This window comes from Eurosta solidaginis, unplaced genomic scaffold (genome assembly GCF_040869045.1).
Source record: "Eurosta solidaginis isolate ZX-2024a unplaced genomic scaffold, ASM4086904v1 ctg00001023.1, whole genome shotgun sequence".
Classification (NCBI taxonomy): Eukaryota; Metazoa; Arthropoda; class Insecta; order Diptera; family Tephritidae; genus Eurosta; species Eurosta solidaginis.
The window spans coordinates 218,984-234,613 of record NW_027136934.1 but is presented as its reverse complement, the minus strand read 5'-3'; the positions used below and the strand labels follow the sequence as shown (position 1 = coordinate 234,613).

Sequence of the window (15,630 nt, the reverse complement as noted above, 5' to 3'; positions counted from 1 at the left end):
TCTTAAACGTGTTGCTCGTATTTCTCATACTTACCTTGACTTCAGCCCTGTGTTTAATATAATGTAACGAATTTAGTGCAATTCCTCTTATTTGCAACCTTCTACAAACGTTCGAATCACTAAACTGTTGAATAAATAACTACACTATTCAATAATGCAAAATCGCCTTTATTCAAGTACTCCACAATAATTACTACTTCTCGACAGATAGTGTGCTTAACTCAAACTCAATGCTGATTGCTCAGATTGCGCTCTTTTATAAAATTCGATTTCCTCGTTCCATACTTATAGGCGTTTCCAGAATTTACCTAGTTACTAGCTATAAAATTATAACTACAGATGCGCGTGTATAGCTTCTCATATGCGCTTGTATAGGTGAGTGATACTTGCACAAATTATTGCCTACTTTTGGGAGTATCTCAGATATATGCATGTGTTTGTGCGTTGCTCGCCGCAACTTGTATGGACATACGTATAGACATAATGATTAATTTGGTTATGTGCATGCAAGTCACTGCTCAGTATCGGCTTAGAGATGATAGTACCCCTTAGTGTTGTTAGTATTCGTCACAATAAATTCAGCTTAGTAACTCAAAAATAATTTTTTTTAATTTATTCTTTTTTTATTTGCGTAATCCTAATTTGCATATTGCATTTTTTTGAAATTGTATTGTACATATATTTGCACAACTTTAGATATTTTAATAAGAATTTTTTTTTTTGCCAGAATTACATATTAACACACTTATTTGAAATATTGTAAACTTTGTGTCTGCTTTAATAAAAAAAACTAAAAAATCGATTAATAAATAATGCGCCATTAAAATATTTGTAGAAGTAAATAGCTACATATTTAAAATATTCATTTAAATATTAAAGGTTTTAAATGACAGCGGCGTGTAATGCAACCGCAACATAAACCTCACTACCACCTTACCAGCACCGTAGATTCATAAAATTTTCTCGCTCTTTCTCTCTTCTTACATTTTGCAGTAGTCGCTATCTGAAACCACAACTGCCGTGACAATGTCAGCTCAGCTGTCAATTTTATCGACTGTTATAGCTCAAGGTTCACTGTCTACTGTCAAGCAGCTGTCAACTTTCGCATACACTGGCCTTGCTGTGGTTTGGTTTGCTTTCGTTCTTAGTCTTTCTCAACGCTATGCTATAGGTATGCGCGTGAGTGTACATACATACTTTACATTACAAAAAAAACAAGGAATAACAATGAAAAGAGCATTAGGTGCTGCCACTGCTGCTGTTGATACTCACGTTCTGCCATGTTGCGCTGCTGTCACGCTTCCTAAAGTTTCACGAAATTGAGCTGCGCTGAGCCACTCAAGTAGCACTCGCACTCACACTCGTACTCGCACAAATCATAAGTAGTCATTGCCTCGCAGCATGTTCAGCTGCTTTCACGGCTTTTTAAGGTTGCACAAAGTAGGCCAAAGTAATGAATTTAATACCACCAAAAGAAATGGAGCTCAGCGCAAGTTTTAAGCCCTCTCTCAATTTATGTTGAAATTAAATTAAATTTATAGTCACGTTGATGTGACTTTTGAAATACTGGCAGTGCAATTAAATATGTCACACTTCCAGTAGCGAAAACAACTTGGCGTTGATCAGTTCATCTGACGTGTAGGTTGGCTGGCGAATATAAGTAGGGACGACATATGATAAGAGTTTATGCTCGGTTCTTTGTGCGACTTCAAGTCAATTACTCCATCTGACATTATCAACAAGTAGAATCATAAATCAAACGTAGATAAATGTCTCTTTTGTGACAATGAATAGCTGAAGAAGAGAAAAAAAAAAAAAAAAAAAAATTTTAATTTTAATAAAAGCTTTAAAATATAGATCTTAAAGTAAGCTATAGAACTTTTTCTGCCCTATATATATGTGTGTAATTCTATAAATGTTGCGAAGAGGAACCGACATCGAGATCTATGACCGGTCTTCAAAGTCTAACTTAAAATCTTTTGGATTTATTACAGGGATTTGACGCAATACATTTACTAATCTCAATAGATCTGGTTTTGTTATCCCAAAAACAAGAGCCTACCTTGGTTTTGGAAATCACACAGAGTTCGTTTGCTGCTTAAATAAGCGAGATTTAAAATAAAATCTACGCAACCTTCTCGTTATCTCACGTTCCCGAAGAGTGCTGTCCTATAACTTTATGTGCAATATCAGAGTCTGCTTAAAAGCACGGACCAAATAAGAGGAGGATCTAAGTACCAGCAGTTTACTTGCTAGCGTGGGCAAATCATGGTCAACCATAAGCCTTTACGCAAGACTAGATCAGGTTCAACCGGCCGGTCGGTGCGGACTTTACACAGACTGAATTAGTCCGTAGTTTTACCAAAGTGTGCTTAACGACTAAACCGTAAACCCTAACGAAACCCATGACCTATATTGCAAAATAGTTCCGTCTTCTTGACAAATATTAAACGCTTTCTAGAATCTATGTCACTAGCTGCTTCTAGATCTTATAACTGTATTGCTCTTTATAGCTGGGGACGTAGCCTGACGAGCGCAAGGCACGACTGCAAGTCATACTCAATCGCTTCCTACTTCAACCCAATTTTCTTACATCTGCTATCCTTGCCAGTGCCCTAATTAGAAAGCATATGTTGTCGGAAGGCTGGGTCTGGTCAGAATATTTATAGTGTGCGCTCAGTGCCCTCGATATAAGACATTGGTAAGGGACCAATTGGTTATGGAAACTGTTCTCAGTTCTTCTCACATCTCTCAGCTTATTGGGTGTTTACGTAAACAGAACCATGATTAAACACCCGCTACCAACAACATCACAAATGCTAAGGTTGGGAAGCAAAACCCGAATATTCCTTAGTCTACATTGATCTCGAAAGTGAAAAAAAAACATATCTCGGATTCAAGACCCTGAGCACAGTGCATGGTGTCAACAAATTTCTTCTCTGCATATCTGGTATTTTCGCAACACGGAAATAGGGAAAAGTAATACGACACTAAGGGGTGGCGTCGGCCCTGCGCCGACTGAGTTAGCTCGACCTCAACCTGTTCAAAAGCAAGGAGCAGGAAGCCAGTGGAATCATAAAGTCTTCCTGTTCACACTGCGAGTGTGACAAATAAATCCCTGACAAACCACCACCTCACAGTGGAAGAGTTTGACGCGCTAATATGCCTCTCACTAGCTAAGTAATTATTAAATTCTTTAACATTTACACCATTGGATAGTACCCATATACCCCATCTGTTTTAGCGCCGACCTACGCCGGGAAGATGCTGCACTGACCGGCCTGGCCGTATCCATTGAAGAAAAGGCTCACTAGATTCAGATTCGCTCCAGTAACGCCAATAAAGCATCATCTCTCGAAAAGACCTTCCTGAGTCTCGCCCACTCATATAAGTCCGCGTAGAATCTATAAAATTGATTAGTGATCTTCTAGTCGTCGTCAGGCTAATCGTCTTCTAATTTCTACCTCATTTAGTTAAAAAAATTTTAGAGTTGTTTTAGTACTCACCTTTTAAAATATGATCTCACTTTGGCACACATTTTTAACCCAATTGATACACACATCTCTCAAGCACACATCCTCATACACCACTGTATTCATCTACTATACGTTTGTTTTGAAACTTCACCCCATCACGCAGCAGTAGCAATGTCATCAGTCGTAGACATTTATGACTGAACAGCAAGCTTAGCGTCATTGTCTGTCCGCATTCAATACCGCATCGTCAAGGCGGTGCTCCATAGCAGCTACGTTCCTTTACTGCACTCTTCTCAGTCGTCATTTGTTTGAATTTCACAACAACACGCATATGTTGCAAGAATTCATCATGCAACATATTCACACACATTGAGGTGAGCGTTAAACCGCTCAATATGTACGCCGAACAAAACCACACAACCAAAGTAGAAGAACTTGAGCTGGTTGCTGTAGTAGGTTGATGAGCATGTGCACCTGGCAAAAGATCACAAAACCCAATCGTGGTTAAATTCATGAAACAAAAGTAAATACCATCAAACAGTGACCATTGTTCCAGTAACACTATGACCAATGAGCCAAATGATATGTACGCCAACAACAACATAACGCAAAATGCAAGCGGCAGCGCCAAAGACCAGCGTAGTGCGGGTATGCTGTTGGCACGTGTTCCACTTGAATGTGATGAGAGTGGTGGAGCTGAGTGCTCACCATAGCTGAGCACGGCATCAGCTGGAGGGCGTACGCAGCAGTAGGGTAAGTGGGCGGAATGTACGGGTTTTGTTGTGCGTTGTTGATGTTGCTGCGCTGACTGCAGTTGCTGATGATGTTGTTGGCTTTGTAGTTGTTGCAATTTAAAATTACACTTTTTATCAGACACTTGTTGTCTCTTGAAGCCGCATATGGCGTGCCGTTTATTCATAGTTGAACGACGAGAACAACAACACAAAAGATGTTCGCAGAAACCACTTGCCAATTTGGCCAATATGCTGCCAATGCTTGAGAGATAGACCAAGGTGAGTGGTATGCCAAATGTTGCGTAGACAATAGTGACCATACGTCCTAGCGTAGTGCGTGGTGTTATGGTGCCATAACCTGAAATGAAAGCAACGGAGGAAGGTAAAAAGTATTAAATCCCTGTCATGAATTTATTGATTCAATAATAGCCCGCTGAGCCCGTGGAGTCGTGCATGTACATGTACAACCAAGATAAATGACTCAAGATCTTGCAAAACTTAATACGAAAGATGAAAGGAGGGAGAAAGGAGTCGCAAGCCAAGGAAAACAAAAGTGCTATGAGCAAAGCGGCGGCTTAGGAGAGGGAAAGTAGATGGAGTAAGATAGCTCTCTCACAGTACCGTGCAGCACTAAGAATTATCCAACGCTTGGGAGCAGTGGTCGACCAAACAGACCTTGAGGGTGAGTATTTAAAATATGCCCCTTGGGTGGTAGAAGTATGTCGAAGGCATAAACTACATACAGAGTGTATGTGCCTAAATGGTGAATAAAAGGAATAGAAACTAAAAGCAAATTCTTAGAGACCAATTTTAAAGCGAGTAGTTAAAGGCATCTGCCTTTGCACTGTTATTAGTTTTGGAGATTCGATTTCAATACTCAGCTCCCGAAAAGCTAGCTTATGAAGAAGTGAAATTCATAAACATGGCCTAGTAACCATCGCCGTTTGTAATCTTTACAATTTTTCTCTAATATCAATAACAAAAACCATTGTGTAAGGCAGCTGGAGAGTTTTGCTGCGAGAAACATTCGGTATTGCAACCAGTAAGAGGACGAAGCAACTTTGTGCTTCAGAATGCAAAAGCAACATTGAACAGAAGGCGAACTGCAGAGACGAGACAAATAGGTTTTAACTGTTGGATAGATGGGCTACACTTACTCGAAGGTAAAGCTGCAAATTAGAGGGAGGACGTGAAAGTAGGATAGGCCAAAGAAAGGTAATGCTAAGACTCCGGCTTACTCGGCAATCAGATGGAGGATATGTTGTGAATGCAGCTTGTGAAAAGGTCCTGGGGCACAGGCAAAATTTATCTGTGACTCAGGAGATGAAGTCCAAAAAATAACAATCCCAACATGCTAGAATGGTGCAGAAGTTGCAGAGGATCTCGAAAACCTTAAACCAAAAAGGCAAGAGTAGGAGGTTGTTGGAGGGGGACAAACAGCCCAATGGTGTTGCAAGTCTTACAGATGACCCCTCAACAAAGTAAAGTGGCGTCCAGCGAACTGCTCCCAACTCTTAAGCAGGGTCTGTTTACCGTAGCGTTAATCCAGGAGCCTGGGCTCTCAACGGGAGGAAAGGTTTCTGGGCACGAATTCATCACGGAAAGGAAACAGCTGCACTCATACCTGCTGCATAACTACATTACTGGCGACATTACAGTCGAGGTCCTCGAGCGGAAGCATAATAAGGTATTTACTCAGGCATCCTCCTATATTCCCCACACTACAGAGGCAACGCCAGGGGAGTTCAAGACGCTGGTGGAAGTGGAGGGGCGCAAAAGGCGGCTGGTCATGGGTTCGGATGCTGGAGATGGATGAGTTGATAGAGACGATATAAATGATAGAGGCAAGTATTTATTTTCTTATACTCTATAAAGCAATTTGCAAATAAACGCGGGATCCAATGACTTCCTATCAAACACGCTTATGATTGCTTACCACAGAGGTTCTCCCGTAAGAAGATGCAGAGGAAAAACAAACCCGCCAATGTGGAGCGTGGAGTTGAATCTGCCTAGGAGACAGGTAAAAGAAATGTTAAGCTGACAAAGCGGGAAGTGAAGTGCAAATTCATTCCACTCTTTCCAGCAAACTTCAGCGCGATTCGAATTAAATCAAAATAATAAAGTTTCTAATGCCTTTCATTGTATTTTTATTATTCTTGACCTGAAATTTAAAAAAAATAAACAAGCTTTTCATCAAAACTTACCCACTGTTGTCACAACAGTTAACGAATATAGAAACGATGTGGCAAAATTCCATTCAAATTGTTGTTGTTGCTTTTGCAATTGCCATTGAGGTTGTCGTTCTGCTTGTAATTGCCAATAACGTTCACGTTGTTGTTGTTGTTGTGCATTTGCTGCATCATTACCATAATGTTTACTTTTTGCCGATTTCATGCTGTGATAATCGTAAGACTGCGAGGGTGGCTGCTGTGAAAGGCCTTGTTGTTGTTGTAGCCTCAAATTTGCATTATTGGTTATAGCGGGTGCTGCAGCCACTGCACCAGTGCCTGCTGTTGATAGCGTCAAATCCATGGCAAGCCTTTTGACTAATTGATCTTGAAATTTATTAATCTCCAAGGCAGCCAATCTATGGTGCGTGGGTGGGTGTGTATGTGTATGTGTAGGAGATGAATTGTGATAGTAGGAAGTAAATTTCAGATTATTAGTTAAGGGCAGAGTGATTGTTGGAAGTATTAGAAAGAAGAAAATTTATTTTAATGAAATTAATTGAATTACATTTGCTAAGAAGCAAATTTAATTAAATTCGAGTGCTCAATAAATGCAATTTTTGGTTTCGGGCTTATGCAAATATATTTAGTTAAGGTATCTTATAGGAGAGTACCTTCCAACATTCATTTTAGGTATAAACAAAGTACATATTTACCATTTTCCATAATTAAATAATTTGACGTATTTTATCTCTGTCTTACTCTCTACGCATCTTTAATTTTCTTACTATCCCTTCAAGCATTTACGCCAACTGCACATCATCGCAGCTTCTATCCCCCTAGATTTTACCATGTACTCAATTCCTTTACTTTTGTGTCTTCTTTCACCTATATTTTTCTTAATTTTCAATATCTCCCCCTTCGTTTTCTCTCCGTTTCGGTATTCCCAAGTATTCCTAAGTCTTCTTTTTCTTTGAATTAAGCACCTTTCGTTCCACAATTCCTTCGTGCCTACTCGTATTTTAACCGTATTTTGTTTCTCTCTTCTCTTAATTCTTCTCGCTCCTTCCCATCCCCCATCATCATGGGGAAAAGTATTCGTTCGTGAACCCAGAAGTATTTAGGCTGAGATAATTGTAGGCGTCTAAGCGAGGTGTAAACTACATCCATCTTACCTGTACAACTGTAAGTATAAATGCTCTAAGTGTAAGTGTAACCTTCGAAGAGATTTTAGGCCGAGTTTCTTTTTCCTATTAATTCGCGGGACGGGACCTACTTTCTTTATGCCTACTTCGAACGGCATTTGCAAAGCGAATAAGTTTTCACTGAGAGGTTTTCATGGCAGAAATATACTCGGAGTGCTTGCCAAATACTGCCAAGGGGCGGCTCTGCTTAGAAAAATTGGCTTCTAGTTGAAAAAACTTGTTTCTAAGATTTTGATGTTGCTTTGCACGGGGCGTGAACCCAGCATCATCGGTGTGGTAGGCAGAGCACGATACCATCACACCACGACGGCCGCCAAATATTATTAAAAAGGGACCCAGATTTGTGGTTCTATTTCTTGAAGTAGAAAGATATTGTAGAAGTTTGAACAACTTTGGTATACTTGGTAAAGCTACTGCGAAAAAATTTTATCTTTTTTTCACAACGAAGGCAAGGTGTGCACTCCTCAAGGGCGTGTGTTTTTTTCATCACACGGTAATGTTAAGCTAAAAATATTTTCTTTTGGGGTTCCAATCCGTTGGAACGTCATTACGAACTAAGACGACAAGAAAATAAGAAGAAGAATTGTTTGACAACTGCGAAGTGGCTCCAAACTCCATTCGACCTCAAGCAAAATGTGTAAGACAATGTAAAGTCTTTGTCGAAATGCAGTGCACTCTAGATCACTTCAAGGCCTTAATAGATGGTGTTCTTCACTAGCACATACTAAATAACTTTTTATTAAGCCACGCATTCTGAATTGAGTCGTGTTCAATATCCGCACGGCGGCAAATGCCTAGACGGTAACTTAATGGTGCTTTTTTTCAGACACGCCCTAGATCAATATCCGAAAAAAGATTACGTTTTTTTTTTGTTATGGCAATGAGAACACTCCCCGAAGGTTTTGTAAATTGTTATCGATATTGATGGTCCTTCGCGGGTTATAGATCCGGTACGTTCTGGTAACAACCACCATTAACATACCAGCCCGACCATTTCGGGAACGATTTAATATGACCACATTAAACGTGCTAGGCCATGCCGCTCCCCCTACCCTAGTTCCATGAGGAACTTGGAGATACCAGGAGCCTCGCCTGCTAAATATGTATATGATGCATGCATATATCTAACAGGATTCGCCTCGCGTAAGGGAGGTTTTCAATTGATTTGCGGAAGCTTTGATTATTAACCACTTGATGCCCTTGAAAATATCATCAACACCACTAGCAGTTCCCAAAACCTTAGGGTTCTTTATCGTTACAAGAAGAATAAGAAAACGGCAGTTGCAGATAAGTATGTTGGATGATACTGATATCATCGGCCTGAAATCAAACTGAGAATAACTCTTCCCAGTAAAAGTACTGAAAAAGGTTTAATGATGAGCTATAGAGCTTTGCGCAGATAACAACATAGTCTGGAGTATTAAAACACAGCATCTACGCTGGCTATGCCATTTTATCCGAATTAAAGATGATGCTCCGGCTAAGAAATCGGTACCCGCCCATGGAAGCAGATGAAGAGGGCGGTCCGCAATCTGTTGAAAAGACCAGGTCTAAAACGATTTAAATTCCCTTGGTGTGACCAATTGACGCCAGATAACTCAACAAAGGAGCCACTGGCACAACTTATTGGACGGCCATGACAGTTTCAACGGTCAAGCGGCAATTTAGTAAGTAAATAAGTCCCAAATCACGAATGTATTCATTTCAATTTTATAGCACTTCTATCTATCTAGACGCTGTTAGCAAATGCCTTAGATGACCTAGATTGAAACCCAATTACAGGTAGTTTATCTCAAGCTTGGCATTATTCTAAACAAGCTTTGTCTTTCATCTAGTCGAACCGGCTGCTTCCTATCTTTTGGACTGAGCTTATAAAGGCCACAGGGCTTGTCGATTACTTGACATAAAACTGCGACATCTTAGTAGATGACATGGTCCACCCCGCTGAAACAGCAAGTTTCATTGGACTCCCGTTAGGTGACATTGATGATTGGTCGCACCTATTTGATGGGGCGAAGCACTGCTAAAACAGCAACAACATCCTAGTAGATATTGGTCAACCGCTGTCTCCCTTAGAAAAAACGTACATGCGCTAACCTAACCGTTTGAGCTTTGCTTGAATCTCCTTTATTTACAAAGTTCTTTGTCTTCTACTTCTTTCTCTTATTCTTCACCCTCTGGTTCTTTTTATTACTCTTCTTCCTATATAACCGTCTCTTCTTCTTTCTTTTCCTCCTCTTCTTAATTGAATTAAATTTTCTTCTAATTTAATTTTCTTCTTATTCTTCTTTTTCTTCTTCTCTTTTTTCTTTTTCTTCTTATTATTTTTAATAAAATTCTTCTTCTTTTCTTCTTCTTCTTCGCTGATTAAAATACTCAATGAATTTTTTGGGGAGCAGTATCGATGATGAGGGTTCTTTGCCGAATATTAATCTGGAACGTTCCGGAAATCAGCAACTTTAAGACATTATCTCAGGAACGATAACCACGTCGCACATTCTAGGTCTTTGGACTTATATCGCCCCATCGTAAGAGGTATGTCTTCCGCAAGAATATTCTAAGCACCGTAGCCCGTAGAAGGAAAAATGCTTCTATGCGTAAAGGCCTTTTCAAAAGATATTTTTATCTTATCAAAAGCATTTCACAAAATCGCACCCTTTAGTTTTCTATTTTCTTGTCACGGAGCATTTTTCTTCATACAAGACCCTATAAGCATGTACACCCTGCAAAAATACTCCTTTAAAGCTAACAACTCACTTTGTCCAATTTTCCTTGTAGAGTATGTTCAATGAAACCGTTATATCCCAAATATTCTCCACAGTACGTTGTAGCGCCACATTTTCACCACCCCATGCACCAGCAGCCAACGCAGCTGAATTATCGTCATCCTCGTCACCCACTCCCATAGCAATACCGTCACCCGTTTCAGTATTAGCATTAATATCAGCAACGTTAATGTCATTGCCAATGGTACCAAAAGCAGCTCCTCCAAAGGCTTGTGCTTCCATTGCTGCTTGCTGTGAATGAGTTTCTATGTTTGACGACCACAACTTGCTGGCATGTCTGTTGTCAATGTATGTTTCTGTTTCCGGTTTCGACATCAACCCAAATTGCTTAGCAACTGTTATATCGGCTGGTGCTGCTCGACCTTCCGCTACTTTTCCTGTGCTATTAAATTTCAGTATTCTCTCATCTGCTTGCCACTTTATTTGGGGCGTATTCACATGGAAATCACTATTTCTAGCGTGTGGTTTTAGCTTGGCTTCATCAGTAGCTTGTGCTACTTGTAGTTGATGCACTCCTCCTGTGTTTGTTTCTTCCAGTAACGGTTCATTGGATTTGTATAACTTTGATGGATGCACGCTTGTAAAACTGGGTTGCGGTGTAAGTTTATGTGGTTGGTTTTTGTGTTGTTGTTGTTGCTGTTGTGTCGATATGTATGCATTTTGCGCGTAAGGCAAAGCATGTGGATCACTGACAACGCCCGCTGCGCTTCCTCCATCACTGGATGTTTCTATGGTGAGGAAGAGAAATGAACCTGTGAAGTGAAGAAGAAAAACTAAATTTAGTTTTTGGAAAAAAGTTTTAATGTAATTTGATTTGAGAAGTATTATAATGGGTCCTAAGCATAAAAAGTGAGCAACAACAAAGAAGCCACATTTTAGCTAAAAAATCGACTTTAAGTTCACTTTTTATGCATGAAGCCCAATAACACGAGGTTTAAGAGCTGGCCTGCGAAGTAGGAGCGTGATTCCAAGAACGTGTTTTATTATAAAGTATTGGGAGTGAGAGTGGGAGTAGGAATGGGAGCGGGAGTTAGGAGTGAAAGTGGGAGTGGACAAGGAACAAGAAATAGGAGTGCGATTGGGACTAGTTGAGGGATTGGAAGTAGGAGTGGGAATGTGAGTTTGAGTGGGAAAGTGAGTTGGAGTGGTAGTGAGAGTGGGAGCGGGAGTGGATGAGGAAGTGGGGTGGAAGCGGAAGTGTGAATGTGCGTGGGAGTGACTGTAGGAAGAGGAAAAGGAAGTAAATTAGAAGAGCATGGGTTGGAGAAAGAAAAGCGGAGCAAGGCCCACTTTTTGAAATTAGGCAAACAAATTTTCGAGAAGAACAAACTCAGCCAGGTGCGCTGGTGTATCGTTAAAGAAAATAAGTTGCTCGGCGAGCTGGCTCCAATCAAGCAAAGTATTTTTAGAACTGGCTTAACGGAACTGAACACATGTGAAAGCAGCAGCTATCCTCCGGAAGCTGTAGAGATATGTAACCTTCCTCAATACTCATGCAGTCAATTTATGTGGGATCTTATTAGACTAGGTACTGTTGGGACTCATGATCGTTGAGAACAAAGCCGAGGCTGCGCTCTTTGAAGTTGCAATTAAGGTCAAAGGGGAGAAGCCAAAACGACCGTCTACTCACTTATTTTCCTGGTTCGTCATATTTTTGTAGGACGGAGATGCCAGCGTTTTTATTTACGAAGACATCGTCCATATGGGCAGTAGTACCTCTCTCTTCAGGAATTGGGGCATTTAGGTAACGATCAATTTCCACCTAGGGTCTTTTATTTTTCTTCATTGCTATTGGTTTTCATGACGCGTGTCGCAAGCCCAATTCTATATTGGGAGCAGTACTTATACATTATTATAGCAAGCTACTTAGGTTAGGTTAGGTTAGGTGGTAGCTGCCCTGATAAGGACAGCTCACTTGGACAACATGAAGGTCCGTTGTGATACCACATACACCAAAAATAACGGTGACTTAGATCTAGCTACTTAGAGAATCGTTGAGTAGCAACGATAAAGCTCCGAATGATACCGATCTCTACTTTGGATAAATCCTCGGGAGATCCAAGTGAGTCGCGACCGAAGTACTTTCGCCTAGTTCTGGCAAAGCTGGGCAATGAAGCATAAAGTAATTTGGTGATTCCACCTCATCAGCAAGCCACTTGTTCCTCGAAGATAGCCGTCACATGTACGTGGACAGAAGCGAAATTGAGTGAACCGTTGAGTCGAGTATTCTGAAGTCGGAGAGGCTCTTGCGAATGTTAGTCTAAGTCAAGTGACTTGACTTATTGAATTAGTCAAAAGTAATCTAAAGGAGTGCGGCAATTCTCACTTTTCCAAAAGTGCAAAAAGTGCGATCTTTATAGCCCATATAGTTTTCTTAGGTTACGTTTATTCAGAGTTTTGACGCCTTAAACAAAGTTCGTTATTTTTAAAATATCTCTCAAATAATTGTTTTTACCTCGGAAGAGAGAGAATGCTGAATCCTCATGATGAGCATACGTAAGGAGCTTTTTTTTCGCAGCAGAAGCAGGAAGCGTAGGCTGCAGGAAGGAACTGCATGTATCCATGCTCTGCGCTCGTAAGGTCGAGTATACATCTACTGGGGCCTGCAAAGCGGCCGACTTAAGGGCTTGTAACACTTTGGACTCATTCAGTCTATGTGGGGTTGTAACGAAGGGACACCTCCTCTGTACACATCGCAAACATCGCACAGTCGCGCAACAATAGCAAAACATACCGCAAAACAGCAAAATTTACTGAGTTGCCAAAGCAAGCAATTTATATCTTAACTCGAACTGTGGGTAAAATAAATAGGTTTGCTGTTAGCATTCGCTTTCGAAGGCAACGGTTCAAGCCTTCATGCTATATCGTCCGTGCCCAAGCTAAGCGGGAAGGGCTTTCCACCTTATGGACACGCGACCGTTTCCCCTCAACCATGACTTTATCCGTAGACCCGTTCAACAGCTAAAGGGGCTACCTAGGTGTCATTAAGGTACGCTTGCCCTCATTCCATGGATCGGCCTTCGGAGTTTCTGCTGTTACAACTCCGCATTTAACTCCTCCAACGGTGGTATCAAGCCAGTGATCCCCAAGTAATCGATTCCTCGCATTCTTGTTACAGCTAACGACCGCGCAACCACTCTATGAGAAGCTGCCACTGCTAAAATTATCTTTGCAGGAAGGTAGTCAACCCTTATCCCTAAAACCCCGCTATCGCCGACGCTCATTTCTCTGGCTATACCAATGGAGTTCGCTCCGTCGCCTTACGATTGTTGTCGGTCGCCTTAACGCGTGTTTAAATCAAACTGATTCATTATTCCTCAGTTTGCGCTACTTTTATACTCTCTGTTGCCTCTTTCGCATATTTCATCTTAAGTCTAGACTTTTCACGAAGATGCCTTCTGGAACAGTTGTATCTCATATTTGGTTATTTAGCGATATGCGTGTGTATGTATGAGTAACAACTTCTGCACTTAGCTGATGATAACGTAATGTGTGATTGTTTCTCTTTCTTCTTCTTCGCTCTTATTTGCTGACTGCATATGTACGTGTGAAATAATATCTTCGCTTCGAGCTGCTGGTGATGTGTATGGAATATTCTTCGTTGCCTTGTACATAACTGTGGCTGCTTGCTTTAATGTTTACATGTACATAAGTGTGGCTCCTTGTTGTTTTTGTTGTTGTGATTATTTACTTACATCACAGTGATGCTAATATTCGTCACAATATTTTGTTTTTATTAAATGGAGGCTTGTGGGACATCTGCTTGACCCAAGATTGGGTGCGTGAAGCCATCTCAATATTCCAGAATACCCACCTCATAAGATATTTATTTACCAACCAGTTCAACCTAACGCAATCTGCTATGAGTTGCATAAAAACTATTTAGTCTATTCGATCTGGAAACCGCCAAAAAAATTTCTCTTCTAGGCAGGTAATTACCATAGGGGAAGTCTTAAATTGTTCTACTTCTATTTCGGTTCCACAGTACAACCTTAATAAATGAATAAACAAAACTAAGATCTATTGATTTGTAAAAGTTTAAACTACATTCGCATAATCCCATCCGGAAATCTTGTAAGCACCACGCACGTATTCCACCTGCAGAAGAAAATTCGCGAATCGATAAAGCCTTATAATAAAGACGCAATGGAAAATAAAAATGCCATGAAATGTGTACTCACCAATGAATAGATAGCCAAGCAGCAGCGTACAAATACCCAAATTGGCAAACAATGCAGGCCAAAAAGTCAGCGACTGTGCACCCGCACCACCACTACTCTCACAACAACTAAAGCAACCGCAAAAGTTGTCACGCTGTGGCACACCCAATTGCTGCATATGTGGACTATTCATATAGCTACCTTTAATGCTGCTTCTACCACTGCCATTGCTATTAGTTTTTAGAATGGTTGTTGAGGCTTGTGTGTGTGGTGTATGCGTAGGAAGGGAAGTGGAGCCCGTGCCAGCATTTGACGTATAATTTTCGATTGGCAACACTGTTGTGCCGCCAGTTGCACCAACACCACCACCACAACCAGCGCCACCTAAACTAGCTACCGATGCATAGCGATACAATTCATTACTGTCCATAATTCCAACACATTCTCCACCAGCGTCGATTCTTTCACCGCCTGCATCCAATTCAACGTGACTACCTTCCTCATATTCGCCGTTTCCGTTTGCTTTCTCATTATTAACATTGTTCTGCTCATGTTTGTATATTGTTGTTGTTGGTGCTGTGAACATTGGTTCATAGTGATAATCTGAATGGTCAATGGTCGCGTACGCGTGCGTTTGTTTTTGTTGTTGCTGCAATTGTTCAATGTTTGTGACTGCTGGCTATGACTGTGATAATTTCTCGTTCATTGAGTTTGAAATTTTTCCTTTCACTTGGCCTGGTGTCGGTATTGTTTTCGCACGTTCTTCTTCGCTTTCACTTTTTTTACGTTCGTAACACCTTTTTTTAGCTCGGAAATTTCTTGTTTTTTGTGTGCTCTTTCAGTTTGTTGTGTGCTTTCCTGTACTCGCTTTTTTGTCTTCCTGAAAATTTTCTATGTTTTTTTTTTTCTTTTTTTTGATTTTATGTGGGTCTTCTTCTTCTTTAGTTTTTTACTTTCCAAATTGTCATGATTTTGGTTGGCTTCGTTGTTTTTTTAAGTACTTTTTTTATTTATAGTCTGTTATTCATTAATTATTTTTAAGGCTGCTTTTGTTTCATTTATCGTACATTGCATTCACGGCTCCTAATCTTCATGATTTTA

General features: G+C 40.5%; 1 protein-coding gene across 1 annotated transcript; it reads right to left on the bottom strand.

Annotated features, from left to right (window-relative positions):
* Window positions 1-3,720: 3,720 nt before the first annotated feature.
* On the bottom strand, window positions 3,721-15,362 carry LOC137235827 (uncharacterized). The gene is made up of 4 exons (XM_067758648.1): window positions 14,551-15,362; window positions 10,341-11,121; window positions 6,415-6,797; window positions 3,721-4,568 (listed from the first exon to the last, which is right to left on the bottom strand). The coding sequence occupies exons 1-4, from the start codon at window positions 15,113-15,115 to the stop codon at window positions 3,724-3,726; spliced, it is 2,574 nt and encodes an 857-aa protein (XP_067614749.1). The 5' UTR covers window positions 15,116-15,362; the 3' UTR covers window positions 3,721-3,723.
* Window positions 15,363-15,630: the final 268 nt, after the last annotated feature.